This window comes from Dreissena polymorpha, chromosome 1 (genome assembly GCF_020536995.1).
Source record: "Dreissena polymorpha isolate Duluth1 chromosome 1, UMN_Dpol_1.0, whole genome shotgun sequence".
Lineage (NCBI taxonomy): Eukaryota > Metazoa > Mollusca > Bivalvia > Myida > Dreissenidae > Dreissena > Dreissena polymorpha.
This window is the reverse complement of record NC_068355.1, coordinates 118,504,430-118,527,954: the sequence shown is the minus strand read 5'-3', so window position 1 is coordinate 118,527,954 and position 23,525 is coordinate 118,504,430. Positions and strand designations below refer to the sequence as shown.

The window sequence follows — 23,525 nt, the reverse complement described above, 5'->3', positions numbered from 1 at the left end:
ATAGATAAAACCAAACAAACGCATTCAACGTATATTTGATTGGATATTGAAGATCGCATGCATTAAATTAAGAAATATGACTTTAAAATGTACGATAAATCGTGCAAAAACTTCCGAGTTTTAATGCAACTCTTTGGAACTAATTTATTGCCCATTTACGCAGATGGAATCATTCCACGCACTTCAAAAATGTAAACAATTGAACATATTTTTTGAGTGACGTTAGGAATTGCTTCGACGTGTGTATGTATGTTGGTTTCTTAACATAAAAAACCATATCAATTTTATAATAATGAATTAAGACTGATATAAGATATCATGGTATGAGATGGTTTTCTTTAATGCAGTGAATGCAATGTAACCGTCGTGCAAGAGATTGTTTAGTATTCTGTAACCTCAATGATGAACGCTTGGAATGATCATGATATAAATGAGACGCTTTCATAACAATAGTCCGTTCTGAGCCCAACACAGAGGTGAATGTAATGTAACCGTCGTGCAAGAGATTGGCATGGTGGGTGTTATTGCGGGTGTGTATTCGGTCTTTTCGTAACTATAAAGTTGTCTCCCATTTGGGTAGGTATAACAAGTATCCCGGGTAAAAAGCGGTCCGTCTAAAATGCGTATATGACTCATATCCGCGGATATGACCGAAAAGTGCGGATATGGACGAATACATGCAATATCGACTGCCTGTATTCGTCCATATCCGCACTTTTCGGTCATATCCGCGGATATGAGTCATATACGCATTTTAGACGGACCGCTTTTAACCCGGGATACTCGTGATACCTACCCGAATGGGAGACAACTTCTTAGTTACGAAAATCGCAAATTGAACAAGATGCGTTTGTGAAACACAATGTCCCCCTATATGACGTTTGACCTTGAAGGATGACCTTGACCTTGACCCTTCACCACTCAAAATGTGCAGCTTCATGAGATGCACATGCATTTCAATTATAAAATTGCTAGCTTCAATATTGCAGAAGTGACATTACATGAGCAATTTTGACCCATATATTTGACCTTGAAGGATGACCTTGACCTTGACCTTTCACCACTCAAAATGTGCAGCTTCATGAGATACACATGCATGCCAAATATCAAGTTGTTATCTTCAATATTGCAAAAGTATTCATAAAATAAGCGATTTGGGCCACATATATTTGACCTCTGACCTTGAAGGATGACCTTGACCTTTCACCACTCAAATTGTGCAGCTCCATGAGATACACATGCATGCCAAATATCAAGTTGCTATCTTCAATATTTCAAAAGTATTCATAAAATAAGCGATTTGGTCCACATATATTTGACCTCTGACCTTGAAGGATGACCTTGACCTTTCACCACTCAAAATGTGCAGCTCCATGAGATACACATGCATGCCAAATATTAAGTTGTTATCTTCAATATTTCAAAAGTATTCATAAAATAAGCGATTTTGGCCACATATATTTGACCTCTGACCTTGAAGGATGACCTTGACCTTTCACCACTCAAATTGTGCAGCTCTATGAGATACACATGCATGCCAAATACCAAGTTGCTATCTTCAATATTTCAAAAGTATTCATAAAATAAGCGATTTGGTCCACATATATTTGATCTCTGACCTTGAAGGATGACCTTGACCTTGACCTTTTACCACTCAAAATATGCTTCTCCATGAGATACACATGCGTGCCAAATAGCAAGTTGCTATCTTCAATATTGCAAAAGTATTCATAAAATGAGCGATTTTGGCCACATATATTTGACCTCTGACCTTGAAGGATGACCTTGACCTTTCACCACTCAAAATGTGCAGCTCCATGAGATACACATGCATGCCAAATGTCAAGTTGCTGTATTCAATATAGCAAAAGTTATTGCAAAATGTTAAAGTTGGCACAAACAGACCAACCAACCAACCAACAGACCAACCAACAGACAGGGCAAGAACAATATGTCCCCCACTACTATAGTGGGGGACATAAAAATAAACAATTTGTACATGGATTTTACGCGTATCGAATACATATTTGTAGGTAAATCGTTTATTGCTGTATTGTTTGGATTAATTCAGAAATTCTTTAACTTGTTTACTACACTGCCCACATACACGGCACCTGTAACCGGTGGGTACATTGGTATTATAATTAAACCTTCTAAAACCGGATTAATCGTGATTTATTAACGGGAGATATATTTGAGAACACATAAAGAGTTTTGTATAAAATAAACGATGACCATGAAACTGTACTTTATTATCAGATTTTCAATCATGGTGCGATTTGTTAGACCATATTATATGTACATGTTTAGATAGCGTGGTGTTTATTCAATCTCTACAGTGGTTAAAGATGTATGATGAAAATTAGTATCGTCGTTTTAAGAACATATTGGATTTTGATTGGGTTATATATGCGTTGCATGTTTAAAAAAAAAATTAATTACATATGTTTTACATAATTCTTTAACAGTTTAAAGGAAAAGTCAACCAGATTGACGAAAAAAGAAAAGTTCTAAAATACAATTTTTTTTTACAATAATGACTTTATATTGATTAAACTATCACGACTGGTATATAACATTACTTGAAAAATGTTGTTAAGTTTTCATATTTTCAGTATCCATGTATTCGGTAATACACTTTTACTAACTATGTCTACCTGTTAACTACCAGTTAACTATAAATACCACAAGTAGATTGATTAGTAGTAGTGGTAGTAGTAGTTATTGTAGAAGTAGTAGTGGTAGTGGTAGTAGTAGCAGTAGTAGTAGTAGTAGTGGTAGCAGTGGTAGTAGTAATAGTAGTAGTAGTAGTAGTAGTAGTAGTAGTAGTAGTAGTAGTAGTAGTAGTAGTAGTCGTAGTAGTAGTAGAAGTAGCAGCAGCAGTAGTAGTAGTACTAGTAGTAGTAGTAGTAGTAGTAGTAGTAGTAGTAGTAGTAGTGGAAGTAGTAGTAGTAGTAGCAGAAGCAGTAGCAGCAGTAGCAGCAGCAGCAGCAGTAGCAGCAGCAGCAGCAGCAGCAGTAGTAGTAGTAGTAGTATTTATCGTTTTCAATAGAAGATATTTGATCGGTCAATGCATATACAAGCTCATGCAAGACAATGTAGTTTACAAATCAATAGCTCATTTTACATCCTTAAACAAGTATTCGAAGATATATTTATAAAGGGACACGTGCTTCTTTGTATTAAGTTTGTATTAAGGTAATTGGATTTCACGCCATAGTGAAACAGGGCGTAATGCAGTGTCGTCCCACGTTTTCCCAGTGCTTGGCTCATTTGTATATTGTTGTTGTTGTGTTTTACAGTCATATTAATGTGTTTCAGTGCCATACACAGTAAGCCGTTCGTGTTCTGGATATACACGTGTTAAACGAGTGGTAAATGGAAGCAGGTTTGGTAATGCCTCCAAGTATGCACTCCTGTTAGGGTTTGTAATGACCTTTGGACTTTACATTCTTAACAACAAATTAAACTCGATACAGAAAATCCAAAAGTTCTCTGACAATATGTTCGACTGGTCCTGGCGTTCAGGTCGCGAGGCATGCACCACACAGGCATTATTTTCATACCACTAAAATGGTGACAAATGTTGACTGCAATGCTATAATCCAAGATGATGAAGATGAAATACGACATGCAGAAACCAGGAGAAACGTACGAAGTTTCCTTCAACCTCAAAATTACTCAGAAATGGCAAAGAACTGCTCCACTTTTAAGAATCAGCTACGCTATATTGACCGCCATTTAACGGAGGTTGAACGCAATTTTCCGATAGCGTTCAGTCTTCTAATGTTCAAAGACATTGAACAATCTGAGGGACTTCTTCGCGAAATTTACAGACCACAGAACTACTATTGTATACACGTTGTAGCCAAATCAGATCACACCATTTACGAAGCCATGTCGTTTATTGTGAATTGCTTTGATAATGTGTTTCTGACGTTAACACGCTTTGATGTACAGTGGGGCACAATGACCGTTCTCGAGCCAGAATTGCAATGCATGCAGGAGCTTTGGAATAAAAGTGCGTCGTGGAAGTATTTTATAAACTTGACTGGACAGGAGTTCCCGTTGAGAACAAACTACGAGCTTGTACGTATTCTGCAAGCCTACAAAGGAGCAAATGATATCCAAGGGATTGTTAATAGGTAAGGTGAATTATTAATGTTATTTAATTCATGATCCATTTGTTAAGTATAATAATATAAATACATTATATTTGCAAGTGTGTTTCGTTTTTGTACGTATTTGCAATTGACGAAACATAAGAAATCAAAATTTACATTAAGTTATATCGTGTTGATTAAATAATAAAATATCAATATAAGAAATAAAAGTAGATGAAATGTAATTGTGCAGTTTGCTTTTGCAAAAGTAATTATTAACCACTTTAATTAGTACTTGGAAATTCATTACTTTAGGTTATCCAAAATATTTAAATTACAACAGTTCTTTTATTTTCACGTAAACGCTGCGATCTGATTGGTAACAACGATTGATTTGCGTGTTAAGGCGTAATGTCCGCGACAGTTTTTGCAACTATTGAACGACAAGACTTTTCATTTCTTAAGTGTTATTAGTATCAAAGTAAGTGAAAGTTATGAAAATAAAACTGTGTTGTTATCTGCTTGATTTTATCAACCCGAGTCAAATAATTTCAGGGCCGAAATTCGGACCTCTTACAAATGGGGGAGGCAAACAGCGGGTCAGAATGTGTCAGACGAAACATTTTTGCAACGCTCAATCATAACCCGCATCTCCGTGTGCCCGGTTTTTATTTGGGTATTGGTAGAAAGACTAGTGCTATATTTACCTACGTCCGTTCTTGCAATATGATAGATATTCATAAGGACCTGTTTATAAAATAAATTAGATTTATCCCCACATTGGATTAATATTTAGCATTGTTTTTTTTTTCATTTTGTAGCTAATTTGAGTGTGTTAAACAACTGTTTAAAATGTGCTAGATTGTTAATATATAATTAAAGGGGCCTTTTAACAGATTTTGGCGTGTATGGAAGTTTGTCAGTAAATGCTTTATATTGATAAATGTAAACATTGCATCTAAAAAGCCCCAGTTTAAAAAACAATAATAAAATTAAAGAAAGAAAAACAAGTTACCCTCAACTGGGCTCGAACCATTGACCCCTGGAGTCCTGGAGAAAAATTATAATGCGATGACCACTCGGCCACCCGTGCTCATACAATATATGATGTATTTTATACTTGATAAAAGCAATTCACGTTGTAAAACAAAATATAACCACAACAACAGAACTCTCCAAATTATTCAATCGTTTCGCGTTGCAACGCTTTATAAATTTCAGATTTTTAAGTTCTTTAAAAGATGCATATAATGGATATTTTAGAGCATGGTAAATGTTCAGTAGTACTGTTTCCTCACAAATGAAACGCAAATTTGCGAATTGAAACAACTTTTTTTATTTTGTAAATTTACCAAAACAAGAAAATGCCCCTTTTAAAACCGACTGTTTATGGCGCTGTTAAAAATAACTGTAAGTCGCCTTGACGGTAGTATTGATGTTCTCGTTTCTTTCGGACAATGTCGAGATGATTGCGAAGATTAATAAAGGCCATGATAAATATATCTTAATAAACGTTCTATGAAGAATAATACATTTTCATAGTTAAACTATGTTTTGTAATAGAAAGGTAATTTACATTTTATGTTATAGGAAACTAGGCCACAAAATGTGTTCAATGGAAATAAAAATTAATTTGTCAAATTTCGTTTTTTTATAAAATGTAAAATATCATTTGCTCATAATCCTTTACTTAATGCATTTATTAAATTGATATGTTAACAAATTTACATTTTTGGAAAATTAAATGTAAAATGATATAACATGTACAAATCGCGAAATTAGAAGTGAAAAAAGGGTTTGAATTCTCATATACCGAAACCATTATCTTAAAGAAGCTTTTTAACAATAAGTTGTTTTCTTATGTATAAGATTTCGATTAAAATATGTTTTAATATATCAATTAAAAAGTTCACTTATGTGTATATATAGGATTGGTATCGACGTGTAGATAATAACGCTGTTTTAGACGTGTCATTTATTTAAGCCTGTGTATGATATGAATCTTATTGCGACATTCTTTTCAAATCCTAATATATGTTGCAAAACATAAGATGACTTGTTTATTCGCTTATAATGCACATTGGTCGATATGGCACTAAACGATAGTGTATATGTAAAAACGAATTAATATTGAAGACAAATTTCATTGTATTTCTAAAAGATTAAAATTGATCGATATAATAATATATAGTTCAGTTACACTTCAATAGACCTTATGTTCTCAAATTTCGACAACTATAAAAAGTGATAATAAAAATGAACTTTCCATGGGAGCAAATTATATAAGATAATCTTGTTACAAAATAAATTCTTTCCCGAACACTGATGTGTGAAATCACTTTCCTGAATATTGCTGTGCAATAATTTAACTCAGAGTTGTCCTTCTTAACAAGGAAAAGCATTAGTTCAACAAGTGTATAGTTCGATGTTAATTAATTGAAAGATCATAGATTTCATTTTATTCGCAAAACTATCTCTTTATTGTATGTGCGTATGTTTAGCCATGTTTAACATTATTGCATTATAATAATAAAATGTAAAAAATATATATCTTAATAATAATCATAACTAGGAAAGCTATTAAATAAAAATGTCCTGTGTATTGAATACTAAGCAGGATTAGGTGTAGTTAAAACCTATGGTGACATCATATTTTTTTTATTTTTTATCAAAATATCAAAAAGCGTTAAAAACTCTTTATTATTTAAACGATTTTTATTGATGATTTTTAATAAACAAAAATGTGTTACATTATTTTTTTCAAATTATCATATATCAATACTTCTTCGAATCATTGTTTCAAGTGTCATTTTACCAAACTGTGAACAAGTTCAAATAACTATTGGTATACCTATTGATTTAACCAAACTGTGAACAAGTCCATATAAATATTGGTATACATATTGATTTTCCCTTTTCACAATCCAGAGATCGTTGGTTTGATCCCCCGCTGCACCTAACCTACTAACTCGTCTTTCGCATGAGACGTTAAACCGAGGTGCAGTGTACTAGGTGCTATACACCGGGCACTAAAAGACCATGGGTCACCTCTGGAATGGGGTGTCTCCTGTATCTTGCACTATCCCCCGTAACCAACTAACACGTCTTTCTGGGGGCGATGGCCATATGGAAGACAATCCCGGTGCACTCGATAAAAAACAAAAAAAAAAAAAACAACGATTTTCCCTTTTCTTTGTGGCAGCTTGTATTTGCAATTTAAACAAAATGTTTCGTGGCTTTTATGGATATATGTCCAGTTTATGATATCATTACAGGTGTACCCGAGACGGACGATGTGATTAAGCAGTTAATGGCACGATTCAAGAACTAGGGTAGGACCACACCAGAGTGGAGTGGACTGGAGTGTCACGGCAAACGTGTGCGCGAAATCTGCATCATTGGCACGGGCGACCTACCGGACCTGGCCAACAGCAGGAAACTCTTTGTGAACAAATTTCACCAGAACTTCCATCCCTATGGTTACAATTGTCTTGAAGAACTTATCGCCAACCGTACCCGAGACATATACCTCGGGAATATTTCTTTTGACGCAACTTATAATGGAACTTTCGGCTTTGTCAGGAACAAAATTGGTTTAAACATGGACAACACATAGAGGACCTGGAGCTATGCTGACAATATGACATAGGACCATAAATAACACGTTCAAAAATACATATCTACGCTATTTTACACCAGTTACTAGGTGTCTTAGATTCTGTAAAACATGTCTTGAACAATATTATTTATTTTGTATCTGTTATGTGTACTTGTTGTTGTTATTGCAATATTCTAATATGACTAACGTGTAAATATGCATATACAGTACCTTAAAGTATCAGATGCCAGTCGCTATCTAAAAATTGGTTGCAACATGGACAGCATATATATAGATGGTCGGAAACTACGCAATCCATATGACATAAGACCCATTTTCGCATAACGCTGCCCAGTTAAATTAGCTTGAGTCTGATGTAGACCTCACAATTGCCAAGACCAATACATTGAGACATATGGAATTGATGCTTTTATTTTTTATTTTTCAGATTAGTGTTTTTGATATGAGAACTATCTTGTCTTTCAAAATACAACTCTACGCTCACCCGATACGACCCGAGTTATACTGTTCAAAAGGCCTTAGGTTAACGGATTTACGCTGTATAGTCAGGCAGTGGTATTACCATCATATCATTTGGTATGGGGTTAGCCTCTAGATAGCCTGGCTCAAAGATCTATAAATAAACACTTTATTCATAGATAAAGAAGAACAACGGACTAGGCAACGGTATATCGATCTTCTCGTTTATATATTAAAGATAATGAAATAAAGACGACTTTTTAGGTCTTGGACTCAATAAAAAGTGATATATTACATATAGATATTTATTTTATTCAAGGAATTAGGAGCATTCTAAGATTTAATATAATACATTCTAAAATGAATCTTGTTACTGCGTGGCTTATTTTTCATACCAGTGAAATGTACAATAGATTCATACTTTTGAAAACACTAGCGATTTGTTGGCAATTAAATTATATTTAAGTATATAATACCAAAATAATAACAAACAAGTAATGTGAACGGAATAGGGTTTTATTTTTTATTATTATATTATATTATTATATATTTATTAATATATTTATTATTCATTTATTTATCTATCTATCTATCTATTTATATATTTATTTATTCATTCATATTTCCTTCCATCCGTCCGTTTGTTCGTTCGTTCGTGCGGTCGTGTAATTTTGCGTTCGAGTGTTCGTGCGTTTGTCCATTGGTTTGTCGGTTCGTTTGTTCGTTGTTTGGTTCGTTCGTATGTTTTTTTGTTTATTTGTTCGTTTGTTTTTTGGTTTGTTCTTGTGTTGGTTCGTGTGTTGGTTGGTTGCTTGATTGGTTGCTTGGTTGGTTCTTGCTCTCTTTCTTTTATTCATGTTTGTTTTTATATTTTAAAGTTTTTATGTTTATGTTAAAACCGGATTTATATTGAATACGAAAGAGACGAAGTATGTATGCATAGTTTACGTTGGATTTTAATGCCTCATGCCTTCGGCCATTCAGTCGAAATTTTGTTTAAACATTGGAATAATTATCCGTAGGATCTTAAAAATCGTCAATCCGTCCACTGACAAAAACAAAAATGCCTGACGAATAATAATGGTTTCAAGGTATTTCATTAATGAAATAAAATATTTGCTTAACAAGTATGCTGTAAAATAGCAAAGCACACTGTACAATTTCTCAAATTGTATTAAGCATTTCAGTGATTTGTTGCATATTTTCTAACATTCAATGACTGTATCATTTTGTCGGGAAACATTTTAGTAATTTATAAGACCTTACTTATTATAATTAAAAGTAATTCGTTTATGTTTAAAATGCACTTGCTGCTCCCAATAAATAAATAATGGCACAAGGACAAAGTTTGATTTTTTTTAGTTTACTCGATAATTCTACTTTTTACAGTTTAATAATTTAACAAATATCATAGATAAATATAAGAAACTATTTAATTTAAGATGGGGATTAAAAATAAGTAATTATCAGTACTTTTGTGAGCCATCTAATTGTAATAATCTTGTCACGCTTTGTATGGTTGATATAAACAACCCGTCCGTTTGTTTTGATCGTTGCTAATCTCTCGATGTCCTTACTAGGTCTTGCTACGATTAAATAACGTGTTTATAACAGATTAGAAACGAGTCAGCACATGTCAAGAAAGGACTGATTAAAGGCATACAGTTTAACTATTTCAAAGATAGAATCTTTGCGCAAGCTTCAATGCGTGTTTACACACGAGACAGTATTGGACATTGGATTAGTGTTGGTCAAATAATTTCCATTCTTCATTAATTAACCAGGCGTAACCGAAAAAATCCTCGATCAACCTATACGACACTTTGCATAGCCTAATAAGTCAGTATAACTCTACGGTGTTAAAAGCAGAGTTTAAAACATGTCATCACGGGACTAGTGTAATGCTGGACATTTATTTTTCGGAGGACAGTAAAAAGGTAACCGAAAGCGCTTACACATTATGATTTATGTTTATAGATAAACATATATGTATTATATAGGATAATGTTTTAAATTGAGGGAAATGCTTTATCAAATAATTATGTAAAAGACGTAGCTGATGTAGTACTACTACTACTACTACGACTACTACTACCACCACCACTACCATTACTACTACTTCTACTACTTCTACTACTACTACTGTAGTGGTAGTGGTAGCAGTAGTAGTAGCAGTAGCAGTAGCAGTAGCAGTAGTAGTAGTAGTAGTAGTAGTAGTAGTAGTAGTAGTAGTAGTAGTAGTAGTAGCAGTAGCAGTAGTAATAGCGCGTAGTAGTAGTAGTGCCATACCCTGTAAGATAACCATACGAATATTTTTATTTAACACATGTGTAATATACTTTTTAAGCTTTTTCATTTGCTTATTTTTCGTTCGATTGACCAATCACATTTTGTTATTTTGCTGAAATGACGTTGCAACGTCAAATGACGCCACGAAATGGAAACAATTTTCGGGATTTATCATAATGTTTGCGTTAATATTTACTTAATTTGCTCATTTAAAAGCATGTGATAAAAAGATCTGACACTCGTTGTCATTTCATACCATATTTTATCAAAATCGTCCTGGAAATTCGTTAGTAATCTAAAGGCTCGCTTACTAACAACATTCCAGAACTCGTTTAATAAAATATGGTGTGATATGATAACTCGTGCCAGATCCTATATATATTTCGTTTTCAATAGAAGATATTTGAACAAGGCATATGCAATCTCATGTAAGACAATGTAATTTAAAAACTAATAGCTTATGTTACGTCCTTAAACAAGTATTCAAACATATATATATATATATATATATATAGGGACACGTTCTTCTTTGTATTATTTTGTATTAATACAATTTGATTTCACGCTAAAGGGAGAAACGGGACTAAATGCAGTGTCGTCCCAGACTAGTATGTACATAACATAAAGGCTAACACGTGACCACACTTTCCGAGTTTCGTTCAGAAGAGACTTCATAGAAAAAATCCATAGAAGCGGAAAGCGTCGTCCCTGATAAACCTTTGTGCACTTAACGACATGATTGTAGCAACGTTTTCCCAGTGCTGGGCTCATTTGTATATTGTTGTTGGTGTGTTTTACAGTCATGTTAATGTGTTTCAGTGACATACTCAGTTTGTGTTCTGGATATACACGTGTTAAACTAGTGTAAATGAGATAATGAGATACAGGTGGCGCTATGCCTCCAAGTATGCACTCCTGTTTGGAATTGTGTCGACCTTTGGACTTTACATTCTTAACAACAAATTAAACTCAATACAAACATTCCAAAGTTCTCTGTCAATATATTCGACTGGTCCTGGCGTAAAGGACGAGAAGCTTATACCACACAGGCATTATTTTCATACCACTAGAATGGTTACAGATGTTGACTGCAATGCTATAATCCAAGGTGATGAAGATGAGATACGACGTGCAGAAACCAAGAGAAACGTACGAAGATTCCTTCAACCTCAAAACTACTCACAAATGGCAAGGAACTGCTCCACTTTTAAGAATCAGCGAGGCTATATTGACCACCATTTAACGGAAGTTGAACGCAAATTTCCGATAGCGTTTAGTCTGCTTATGTTCAAAGACATCGAACAATCTGAGAGACTTCTTCGCGCAATTTACAGACCACAGAACTATTATTGTATACACGTTGACGCCAAAACAGATCACACCATTTACGACGCCATGTCGTTAATTGTGAATTGCTTTGAAAATGTTTTTCTGACGTTTACACGCTTTGACGTACAGTGGGGCACAATGACCGTTCTCGAGCCAGAATTGCAATGCATGAAGGAGCTTTGGAATAAAAGTGCGTCGTGGAAGTATTTTATCAACTTGACTGGTCAGGAGTTCCCGTTGAGAACAAACTACGAGCTCGTACGTATTCTGCAAGCCTACAACGGAGCAAACGATATCCAGGGGATTGCTAGTAGGTATGGTGAATTATTAACGTTATTTAATGCATGGTCCATTTTTTATGTTTTATTAGATTAATTAATTATAATTACCCAGGCTTTTTCCGCTTCATTTTGGGAATAGGCCACACTGGAATTTTGGGAATTTCGCGTCGTGAAAACCCCCATTTTGGGAAAAAAATTATTTGCAAACTTGGCTCAATTGGGAAAAATTATCGCATGTAAATAGTGTCTCTTATATTTCAAAGAAGCCGATAACTGGTAAATAATGACTATTTTGATAACTTATTATTAAAATTTTACAAAGTATTATGAACATGTGAGATAAGTGCAGGTTTTTTTTATCTGAATTTGGGGAAAAGGCCTGGCGAAGCGCCGGATTTTGAGGAAAATAAGGAAAGTCTTAAATAATCATTAACATATTTTACAGTTTTTAAAACAAATTCAAGGCAATAGATAATTTAATTATGCAACACTTTCTATTTTCTACACCGGATCAGGTTAACTTATATATTTTAAGGTAAAAAAAAAAAAAAAAAAAATTTTTTTTTTTTTTTGAAATTTGGAATATTTTTTTTTCAATTGGGAAAAAAACAACCAGATTTGCATTGGGAATGGGGCCGAATTTCGGACCCGTGGCATAGGGCGGAAAAAGCCTGTTACCAGTGTGTTTTGTTTTTTACCATATTTCCAATTTAGAACAACATAAGAAATACAAATTTAAATTAAGTTATATCGTGCTCATTAAATAATAAAGTATCGATATAAGAATTAAAAGTTAGGTTAAATGTTAGTTTGCAATTTGCATTTGCGAAAGTAATTATCAACCAATTTTTATCAGTACTTAGACATTAATTACTATTTTTATCCCAAATATTTAAATTACTACTTCTTTTATTTTCACGTAAACGCTTCAATCTGATTGGTTACACCGATTGCCTGGCGTGTTAAGGCGAAATTTCCGCGACAGTTTGTGCAGCTATAAAATACCAAGAATGTTCAATTTTTAATATTATACGTATCAAAGTAAGTGAAAATTGTGAAAATAAAACTTTTTTGTTATCTACTTGATTCTATCAACCCGAGTAAAATAATTTCAGGTCCGAAATTAAGCACTTTTATAAATGGCGGTGGAAAACAGCGGGTGCGCCGCCGCACAACATCTCACCAATCAAGGCGTCTGTTCACGTGGTGGTAAACAGAGGATTTGTGGACTACGTATTGCACGATCAGCGAGCCCACGACCTCCTGAACTGGACGAGACAGACGGATGTACCCGACGAAACATTTTTTGCAACGCTCAATCATAACCCTCATCTCCGTGTGCCCGGTTCTTATTTGGGTATGGGTAGTTAAACTATTGCTATGTTGACCTACATCCGGTTATAGCAATATGATAGATATTCGTAAGGACCTGTTCTATACGATAAATTTGATTTATCCCTTCTTGAGATATATTTTAAATATTTTGTTTAATATGCTAGATATTTGTAAGGACATGTTCATACAATTATTTTTTTATTTATCCCCACAATTGATATACATTAAGCATTTGTTTCATTTTGTAGCTGATTTGAGTGTGTTAAACAACTGTTGAAAATAAGCTAGATTTTAAATACATAATTAACAACCGACTGTTATGGCGCTGTTAAAATACCTGTATGTCGCCTCGACGGTAGTATTGGAGTTTTCGTGTCTACTTGGTTTTCTTTTTGACTATTCCGAAAGTTTTGCGAAAATTAATAAAGGCCAGGATAACTATGTCTTACCAGCTTTATTCATATTTTGTGTTTATGTTGGTTTGTATTGTGCTGTATTGTGCTGTTTTGTATTGTTTGGGCAATCGGTCACTTTCCTTAAATAAAGGACCAACTGATTGTTTTTAATGAGAATTCAATACTGCTCCAGCAGCTGGAGTTTCACTTCTTTATATTAATAAACGTTCGTTGAAGAACAATACATTTTAATAATTTAATAAACTAATTTTCGTAATAGAAATGTTATTTACATTTATTTTATAGGAAACTGAAAATTAATTTGTCAAATTTGTTTTTTTTTATGAAAATGTTAAATATCATTTGCGCAAATAGAGAATACTAGGTCGGTGCCGAATAAAGCAAAGTTTATTTTGCGAGGCTTAGAAAATCTGAACCACGAGCCTTGGCGAGTGGTTCAGATTTTTATGCCGAGCAAAATTTATTCGATTTATCCCATCAATTTTCTTAGTCGTAAATTATTTCTTTAAAAATAGAATAGGAAAATCGAACTACACGAACAATCCCAAAGTTATTTTAAGCAAACATTGTTTCATTATTTAATCGTGCCGAGCCTAATACATCACAAAAAGATCAGGTACTAACCTTTTTATCTGTTTATCATACCTCTACGTCCCAGATTTTTAAGAAATAATGAAAAAACTTGCCGAACAACTGCAGCTTAAGCGTGAAAGAACATGCATTGTGACGTATGACGTGTTAATAATGACGTCACGAGTACGCGCACTTAATATTTGTAAATAATGTTTTTTTGCTTTTTGAGTTGCATTATGTGTTAAAAATATATTACATCTTGGTATCAAATTGTTTGTTTTGTTGAACCTGATTCGATTTTACTAAAAATGATTACTTTACAGTTGATTCCGAGTAATATGACCATTCTCCGCCGCGCGTGACAGCTATATTTTAGCACTGCCGAAATAGAGGAAAATTTATTCCACAGTGGTTTATTTCGACAATGCACGTTTGACGATAGGAAAAAATCCTTTACTGTATGCATTTGTTAAATTGATATGTTAACAAATTTACGTTTTTGTAAAAATATATGTAAAATGATATAACCTGTACAAATCGCGAAATTAGAAGTAAAAACAGAATGGTTTAAAGTCTCAAATACCGAAACGAATCTTAAGAAGCTTTTTAACAATAACTTGTTTTCTTATGTATTGGATATGTTAAAGCTGTCGATTTAAATGTGTTTTTATTTCAATTAAAAAGTTCGCTTATGTGTATTTATAGGATCGGTATGGACTTGTTAAGCCTGTGTATGATATGAATCACATTGCGACATTCTTTCCAAATCCTAATACATATTGCAAAACATAAGATGACTTGTTTGTTCGCTTATAATGCACATTGGTCAACATGGTACTAAAATATTCCTCGACTCGAACGATAGTGTATATGTTGTAACGAAATTGCTAATGAAGACGAATTTCGTTGTATTTCTAAATGATTAAAAATTCTTGGTAGTATGAAAAAAATATAAATATTTTTGCACTTCAATAGACCGTATGACTCACAGACGCACATAGCGCAAACCATAAGTCCGGTGAAACCGGTAGGGGACAATAAAAATGAGCTTAGAATACTAGCAAATTATATTAGAGAAGCGTGTAACAAAACAAATACTTACCTGAACACTGCTGTGTGAAAACACTGCTGTGTGAAAACACTTTTCTGAACATTGCTGTGTAATACATTCAAGAGTTGTCCATCTTTTTAAGCAAACACATTAGTAAAACAATTTTATACGTCGATGTTAATTTAATGAAAGATCATAGTTACCATGTAATTTGCAAAACTATCTCTTTATTTTACGCGCGTATATGTAGCCGTGTTCAAAAGTATTGCATGAGAATAATTACATATAAAAAATGTACCCCGTTATGTCTTAAAATGATAATAATAACTAGGAAAGCTATTAAATAAAACAATAGACATGCCCTATGGATTGCATACCAAGCCGGATGAGATGTAGTTAATCCTATGGTGATGTCATATGTTTTGTTTTCCAAATTATCGATAACTGTTAAAAACTCTTTATAATTTTTATTGATGATTTTCAATAAATGAACAAGTGTTTGTTACATTTGTTTTCTAAATGTACATAGTTAGTTTCATGTTTTTTTAAGTGACACATAGTACATATATGTAATAGTTATTACATACAATTTCAAATCGAACAGTACTACCCAACCATGCAAATGGCTTGCGAGTCACTAATATGACATGGATGAGTGTAGCCGTCTTATGCCTCTTAAAGAGCAATTAGTAAAATAACCGCTGATTTGATATAGGATTGCGATATAGGATGATATAGGAGTAGGATTGCTGCATATATCAATTCTTTTTGGAATCATTTTTCCATTGTCATTTTACTAACCTATGAACAAGCCCATATTAATCTTGGTATAAATATTTATTGTCCCTTTTTTGTGGTAGCTTTATTTGCAATTTTAATAAAATATGTTTCGTGGCTTTTATGGATATATGTCCAGTATATGATATCATTGCAGGTGATCCCAAGACAGACGATGTGATTAAGCCGTTTATGGCACGGTTCAAGAACTGGGGTATGACCTCAAAAGAGTGGAGTGGACTGGAGTGCCACGGCAAACGTGTGCGCCAAATCTGCATCATTGGCCCGGGCGACCTACCGGACCTGGCCAACAGCAAGAAACTCTTTGTGAACAAATTCTACCAAAACTTCCACCCATATGGTTACGATTGTCTTGAAGAACTTATCGCCAACCGCACCCGAGACATATACCTCGGGAATATTTCTTTTGACGCAACTTATTATGGAACTTTCGGCTTTGTCAGGAACAAAATTGGTTTAAACATGGACAACACATAGATGACCTGGAGCTATGCTGACAATATGACATAAGACCCATAAATAACACGTTCAAAACAAATTTCAACGCATTTTAACACCATTAGATAGTTTTCTTAGATTCTGTAATACATGTCTTAAACAGTAGTATTTATGTTTTATGTTTACTTTTGATTCTTATTGCAATAGTCCAATATCACTAACGTGCATACATGCATATAACGTATCTTAAAGTATCAGATGCCAGTCGTTATCTCAAAATTGGTTGCAACATGGACAGCAAGGAGATGGTCTGAAACTACCCAAACCAATATGATATAAGACCCAGTTCAATTAGCTTGAGTCTGATGGAGAACTCACAATTGCAAAGACCAATTCATTGATACACATGGAATTAATGTTTTTTATTTTTTAGATTAGTGTTTTTTTTATGAGAACAATATTGTCTTTCAAAATACAACTCTATCTTCTTATCCGTATTTAGCACCTGTACTATGGCTCGATTGGTCATTGTCGGCTCGGGTTCTACTTACATGTACCCCGGGTACGGTGAATATACTAAAACGTACCCGGGAAATTTAACGCTTAATCGGTCGTTGTCGGCTTTTTTTTAATTAATTATATTCACATGTATATAAATTTTCTGTAAAACGACCTCAATATTATCGAAACTCATACCCAAAAAGCATGTTGATGCAGTTTTTTTAAAGACAAGTTTGTTTATGATAATCGGTTGCGCGTTTTACGACACCGAATTTTGGGCGGGAATACAACTCGGGTACAATCTAATATCGACCGGGTATGATTAAGTATATTTACCGTACCCGGGGTACATGTAAGTATACTTAAGAGTACTCGGGGTACATGTAAGTAGTTCCCGAGCCGACAATGACCAATCGAGCATTACTAGGTGTCTCGGATTCTTTTAAACACGTTCGTATGTCTTGAACATAAGTCTTTATCTTTGATGTTTTATGTGTACTTTTAATTTTTATTGCATTATTTGCATATGGCATATGAAACAATCTATTTCTAGACATACTGTGTATTGTGTTTTGTTGTTGTTTTTTTTTAAGAAAAAAAAAAGATTTTGATCGGTTGATGTAATGTATGCTACATAATTGTGTTTACTCTTTTTATAATTTTAACATATTTTTATTCATATTTCTTTACATGGAGAGGTGCCTATGCTTAGAACATAAGAATAACTGTTGTGTTTTTTAGCTTTCCCTTTAAATATTTTTTTTCAAACTGATTTCATGGGTAGTAGTTGTATATTTTATGAAATTGACGCATTGTACATAGACAATCATATGTATTTACAGAAATAATATGATATATAAATAAATTCATATACGATTAATAAATAAATAAATCTTAAATTTAAAATGAATAAATAAATATGTTTTAGTTTTCTTTATAATCATTACGACATGAACATTTTAACTAATAGTAATAATTATCATAATATACAATACGAGACATAAGCTTTACTTAAACTGCCAATTGCAATTATATCAACGATTACATCAATGTTAATTCTAAAATAAACTTTATTTATTTCAGTGCACAATATCAGTTCACAATTAGGGTGCGAACATATCCTTAAAAACGTACAATTCCGTAAGCAGTAAAATATTCATGACGTGGAACCATATTCAAAATGTCTCAACATTACAGCACTAACATAAACGAAAATAACATAACTGTGTTCAGTCTGCCCGTCCCTGTCAACATTATCGTTACTGTCCCTCATATAATTAACGCGGTACTGTCTTTTACGCTAACGTTAAATCTGGTCGTCGATGTAAAGTGGAGTCGTAAAATCTGTCAAACTTTCGGTGGCTATCTTTCGTCTTTTGCAACAAACGCAAAAAGTCGTCGGAAGTGTCCACTCCTTTGATTTTCCGCCATTGTCATTCGCTCTGTCTTCGTTCTGTAGAAACGCGCATGTCTTTTTGACAGTCGCCTACCCACACTATTGCACTTTACAACTGTCTGTACTGTCCATTTAAAAGCTCGCGGGTCAATGTGACAAATTTTGTAGGCGGTTTAGCTTTGCAGTTAACTTTTTGCTTTGAACATGGTTCATACTTTCACAGTAGTAATAAGTCCATTCTTTTTCAACGAACTGGATCACAATCTGTCTGCTTTTAAGCTTTTTTCAATAGGTTAGTATTCACTTAATGTCGTCGATATAGCAACCACGTGTGTTCCAAGCGTTGAACATGTTTCATTATAACACATTGTGTCGTCAGCTGTTATACGACCCATCTTATCCAAATATGTCGGTATTTTCTCATCCCGTTCCTGTTTAGTAACTGCTTCGTTTTGGGTGATATGTATGACTTTATCTTTTAGATGCTTAGAGGCATGAATTTTGAAATGGCCATCACCATCTAATTTTCGACATCGCTTCCTTTCACAAGATTCATAAGCGAAACGTCCAACAACGTTATTGTGACATGATTAAAGAAGTGACTGAACGTTCTGGAGTCAAAACTATCGTTCACGAGCATTGGGTCGAGAAATACTGGATGGTGACCAGTTCTAATTCTTTGTGCCGAAAGTAGCTTGAAGCATATTACAGTGACTTGCATGTTTAATTAATTGAACATTTCGTGTACCCCAAGCACGATTTTCCCAAGTACGTGTTGATCAAATAAAAACAAAGATAAACCTTATTTATTAGAATTTTAGTATTATTTTCCTTTATCTTAATATTAGTAGTCAAAATGACAATGTGCTGATAAAATGTACAATCAAACCATGATACAGTGCATATTTTGTACCTCAAATTAGTGATGCATTACATCGTGACCTATTTAATATTTGCACATACCCTTGAAACTATATGCTGTTGTTTTTTATAGCAATTTCTATTTTGCCAGTTCAATACTGTTTGTATCATGCAAATTAACTAACCTTTTGTTAGCAAGTGATAGTAATGGGCGCTTAATATTGTATGCAATGTACAAGTCAATTGTACGTGTCGTGGAAGAGAAAGTTTATTAATTATTAAAATAGCCCACCACGTGCTACGTCATTTAAGTGGTAATTTTGCGCAGTACAGTTTATTCCAAATCTGAAACTATTAATAGATCATGGAAAATAAAACGACTGCTGACGAGATTGCAATACACAGTACAGCGGCGGGATGGGGTGGGGAATTTGATATAGCTGCGAAATATGCAGCAGGACTTCTATAAATTCACACATACACGTGCGCAGATGAGGCTATTAATTACCAACATTAATAACGGCCGATTCTTTATCAGATGACCGGAAGAAAAACAAATAAATCTATCAAAAATATAATAAAAGAAAAACGCTTTATTTTAATATTAATATGAATTCCATTTCATTATTGTTTTTATTATAATTGAAAAGCTGTTCATTTGGGAAAACTCGTGACAATCGGAAATAATTTATCAACTTTCGCTAAAACTGAACAGAAAACAACAAAACTGTTTGGGTTGATCATTTTCGATATTATTGTGTGTGTGATATGTGTTTAAATAATAATTTGCATTTTAACTCGGTACTAAATCGTCCGGGTAGAAACAATGGGCTATCGATACAGGTTGATACCACAGTATTGCTTTCAAGATGAGAGACAAAAACTACCGAAAAATATAGTGTCATGATAAGAAGAAAATAGTTTCAATATTTACGATTTCGACATAGTCAAATCACGCGTAACGAGACTGCCGAGATAACGCAGGATAAAGGTTTCGGGAGGGGGGAGGGGGATTCTGCCAGTATTCGCTCTACAGTTCACACCTTCCCTATCCGCTAATGTAGTTATAAATTGACTTTATAAATAAAATAAAAGCAATAAATTGCCGATTTATAACTAATAGAGACAATCTTTATTTTTATTATAACGTTCAATGACCATCTGCTCGATACTAGTTCATTACCATTGTAATTAACTACTGATAAAAATAACAAGATAATACCTTATTGTACCGTGTGCAGAAACCTGTCAGAAATTAAAACAACCCCAGACTATTAATTGTAACCCAAATTGCAGTTAAGGGTCACTGGCATACATGTATCAAATACAGTGTATGTGCTTATGTTAACATTTCCTGTAGATTGAACAACGGAGCAGGATAACTCAGTTAACCCCATTTTATTAATGAAAATAAATAAATATGCTATTCGATGTACCAAAAAGACAAACCAACTAGTACCTAGAACTATCATAAGGAACATCATCCATTAACCATCTGTACTTCCAGGTCTTTTTGCTCTGCTTCATCAACAGGAATTAGCGTTCGGTTAATGTTTTCTATGTTAATCATAGGGATTACAATTTAGAATATTTCATCCCAAGAACAAAATCTTTACAATGATAGAACCCATTTTACAGTCCGGTCTCCCTTTAAATAATGTCGAAAATGTCGATCTAACCACAAATGTATGCCGTCTTGAAAGACTGAAATTCTACCAAAATTTGCTAATGGGCCATCGATACACGTTTATAACACAGTATTGCTTTCAAGATTAGAAACAAAAACTACCGAAAAATATAGTGTCAATATAAGACGGAAATAGTTTCATTATCTAACCACAAATGTTTGACGTACTCTTCAGTCGTTATGGAAGTCGTTCTTGAAAAACTGAAATGCTACCGAAATTTGCCTGTTCGCTAATTAAGAACACAGTTGACTTCAATTTCTTATCGAAAAGTATTGTGCCCAGATGTTCCATTTACAAGAAACAATGATATTTTTATAGTTCCGCGTCATGCGAAAATGGATCTTATGCCATATGCGGCCAGCGTAGCTATGGTCCAGCCTGTGCATCTCGCACTAGGTCAGCAGATACATAATGAGACCACGAACCCTTGCGCAACTGCGCAGACAGGGGTTTAGCTACGCTAGCCCACACGCCTTAAGACCTATTTTCGCATGACGCGGCTAGAAAAGTATTATTTAAATGTGACGAAAAAACTGCATGTCTAAAGAAAACTGCATGCTAATAAAAAATAATTCAATACCATATACTTCGATGCTAAAAAATAAACTCATAATAAGCAAATTGAGGACACATATGATTTAATCTCCCGTATTACAAACATTTACGTGTGGTTTGAATACATGTGTAATTATGCGACAAACAAGTAACAAAAAGAAACAACAACAATTAAAATCTTTTTGTTTCATCAAATTATTTAAAGCGTATTTTTCTAAATTCATTTCAAAGCCACGATATTTTAGCGTTTCCGATCGACAAAATCGCTAATAGCAATTGAATCTGTCAGCTCGCGATTAAAGTTGAAAATGAAAAAGAAAAAAACAACAACAAGATAATCTTATAAATAATATAGTATTCAATAGTTTAACAGAGCTCGGTCAGCAGCTGGAGCATGCACGTTGCGATCGGGGGGAGAGTCACTCGCAGAAGATTTCCATGGAGACTCCGAAGGATCGCCAAGCGGAATGGTAATTGTCCGTATGAGGATAGTGGTTTCCTTACATCGCCTGAGGAGGGTCGGATATGGGAACTTCCTTGGGTGGCTCTGTTAATTGTCCGTAGTTAGATAGTGGCTTCACTACATCGCCGGAAGAGGAACGGGGACAGCGGAGGTGGCAGCATAGAAGACGGGCGTGGCGGACCTTGGACAAAAAAAAACAGGCCAGGATTTCGAATGGGTGGCCTTATGATGATAATGGAAGTGTCGAAGGACGGCGGTACCCAATTCGCACAACGTGCTGGGGAAACCGTTCTTGGGTTCGGGTTGACAGCTTGTGGCGTCTAAAGAGGCCATATATGCAGCGCAACAACCTTGAAAGCATCTACGCGGTAGCAATTTAATTTCAGTACATGTACATTTCGCATTTGTTTAGCAATTCGTTTATATTTGCTGATTAAAGTCCCTTTGAACGCATCTAAAAAACGTGTTTTTATAAGAGTTCGAAATAGTTGCTGTCGTATATCAAGTTCCTTGCATGAAAAGCGTGCGTGTTGCAACAGACCAGGTGCTGTAACTAAATATAGACGTGCAATTCAGGATTTTAGGATGCAAAATTTAAATCAGAATAAATGCACACGATGAAAGAGTATTGAACCATAGCAACTATAGAAAACATACGTTAATTTTCGAATTAAACATTGCAGTAGACGGTACGTTCATAAAATATTGGTGACGGGTGGAAAAGAGGAGCAGAGAAGTTACGCGTTAATGTCAGTACATGAAAATGAATAAAAATGAAATGGAAATACGTTCAATGAAGCATTTAATTTCAGGCTAAAATATTTAATATTTTTAAAATATTTTCATTCACAATGCTCGTTGATACCAATACATTTATTATTAGAATTATTGTGTGGTTCATTTGTATTTAGACTCACAGACTTTTCTTTAGCGCCAACTTAGATATACGTTGAATTTCTGTTTTCATCTTTGTAATAATAAGTGAAGTTTGTGTGAATCCTGTATAAAATTAAGAGAGATTGTAAATCAATGGCATTTTCCTCCTTTTTCAAAATTTCACCACTGTAGACAATTAAACGTAAATTACATTGCCTTGGTGTTCAAAAGTCGAACTTCGTGTCCTGTTTTTTTTTAGTAATATTAAATACGTTCAAAGAGCGAACAACTGCAGCCCCTTCAATGCTTTGATTTCAAATTAATTATTTTGAAATTTATTTCAATATATGTAAAATTGCCTCTATATTATCGAAACTCCAACTAAAAAACATTTTGAGGCCGGTTGTGTTCAGTGAGAATTTGGTTTCGTATTCCGTAGCGCGTTTTACGACTTCTGATTTTGGACGGGAATAAAATTCGTGTACAGTATATTG

The 23,525-nt window shown here is 34.1% G+C and overlaps 2 protein-coding genes across 3 annotated transcripts in view; one reads left to right on the top strand and one right to left on the bottom strand.

Moving 5' to 3' along the window:
• The window catches only part of LOC127846669 (uncharacterized), a 337,381-nt gene that overhangs the window by 94,800 nt on the left and 219,056 nt on the right, over positions 1 to 23,525 (bottom strand). The window lies entirely within an intron of this gene.
• On the top strand, positions 9,901 to 18,114 carry LOC127846593 (beta-1,3-galactosyl-O-glycosyl-glycoprotein beta-1,6-N-acetylglucosaminyltransferase-like). Its single transcript, XM_052378034.1, has 4 exons — positions 9,901 to 10,118; positions 11,290 to 12,113; positions 13,196 to 13,437; positions 16,390 to 18,114. The coding sequence occupies exons 2-4, from the start codon at positions 11,347 to 11,349 to the stop codon at positions 16,728 to 16,730; spliced, it is 1,350 nt and encodes a 449-aa protein (XP_052233994.1). The 5' UTR covers positions 9,901 to 10,118; positions 11,290 to 11,346; the 3' UTR covers positions 16,731 to 18,114.

Coding starts and splice junctions, on each gene's coding strand:
- LOC127846593 (XM_052378034.1), top strand. CDS start 11,347: ATGAGATACAGGTGGCGCTATGCCTCCAAGTATGCACTCCTGTTTGGA. Junction 12,114..13,195: donor ATCCAGGGGATTGCTAGTAG/GTATGGTGAATT, acceptor AAATAATTTCAG/GTCCGAAATTAAGCACTTTT. Junction 13,438..16,389: donor TGTGCCCGGTTCTTATTTGG/GTATGGGTAGTT, acceptor ATATCATTGCAG/GTGATCCCAAGACAGACGAT.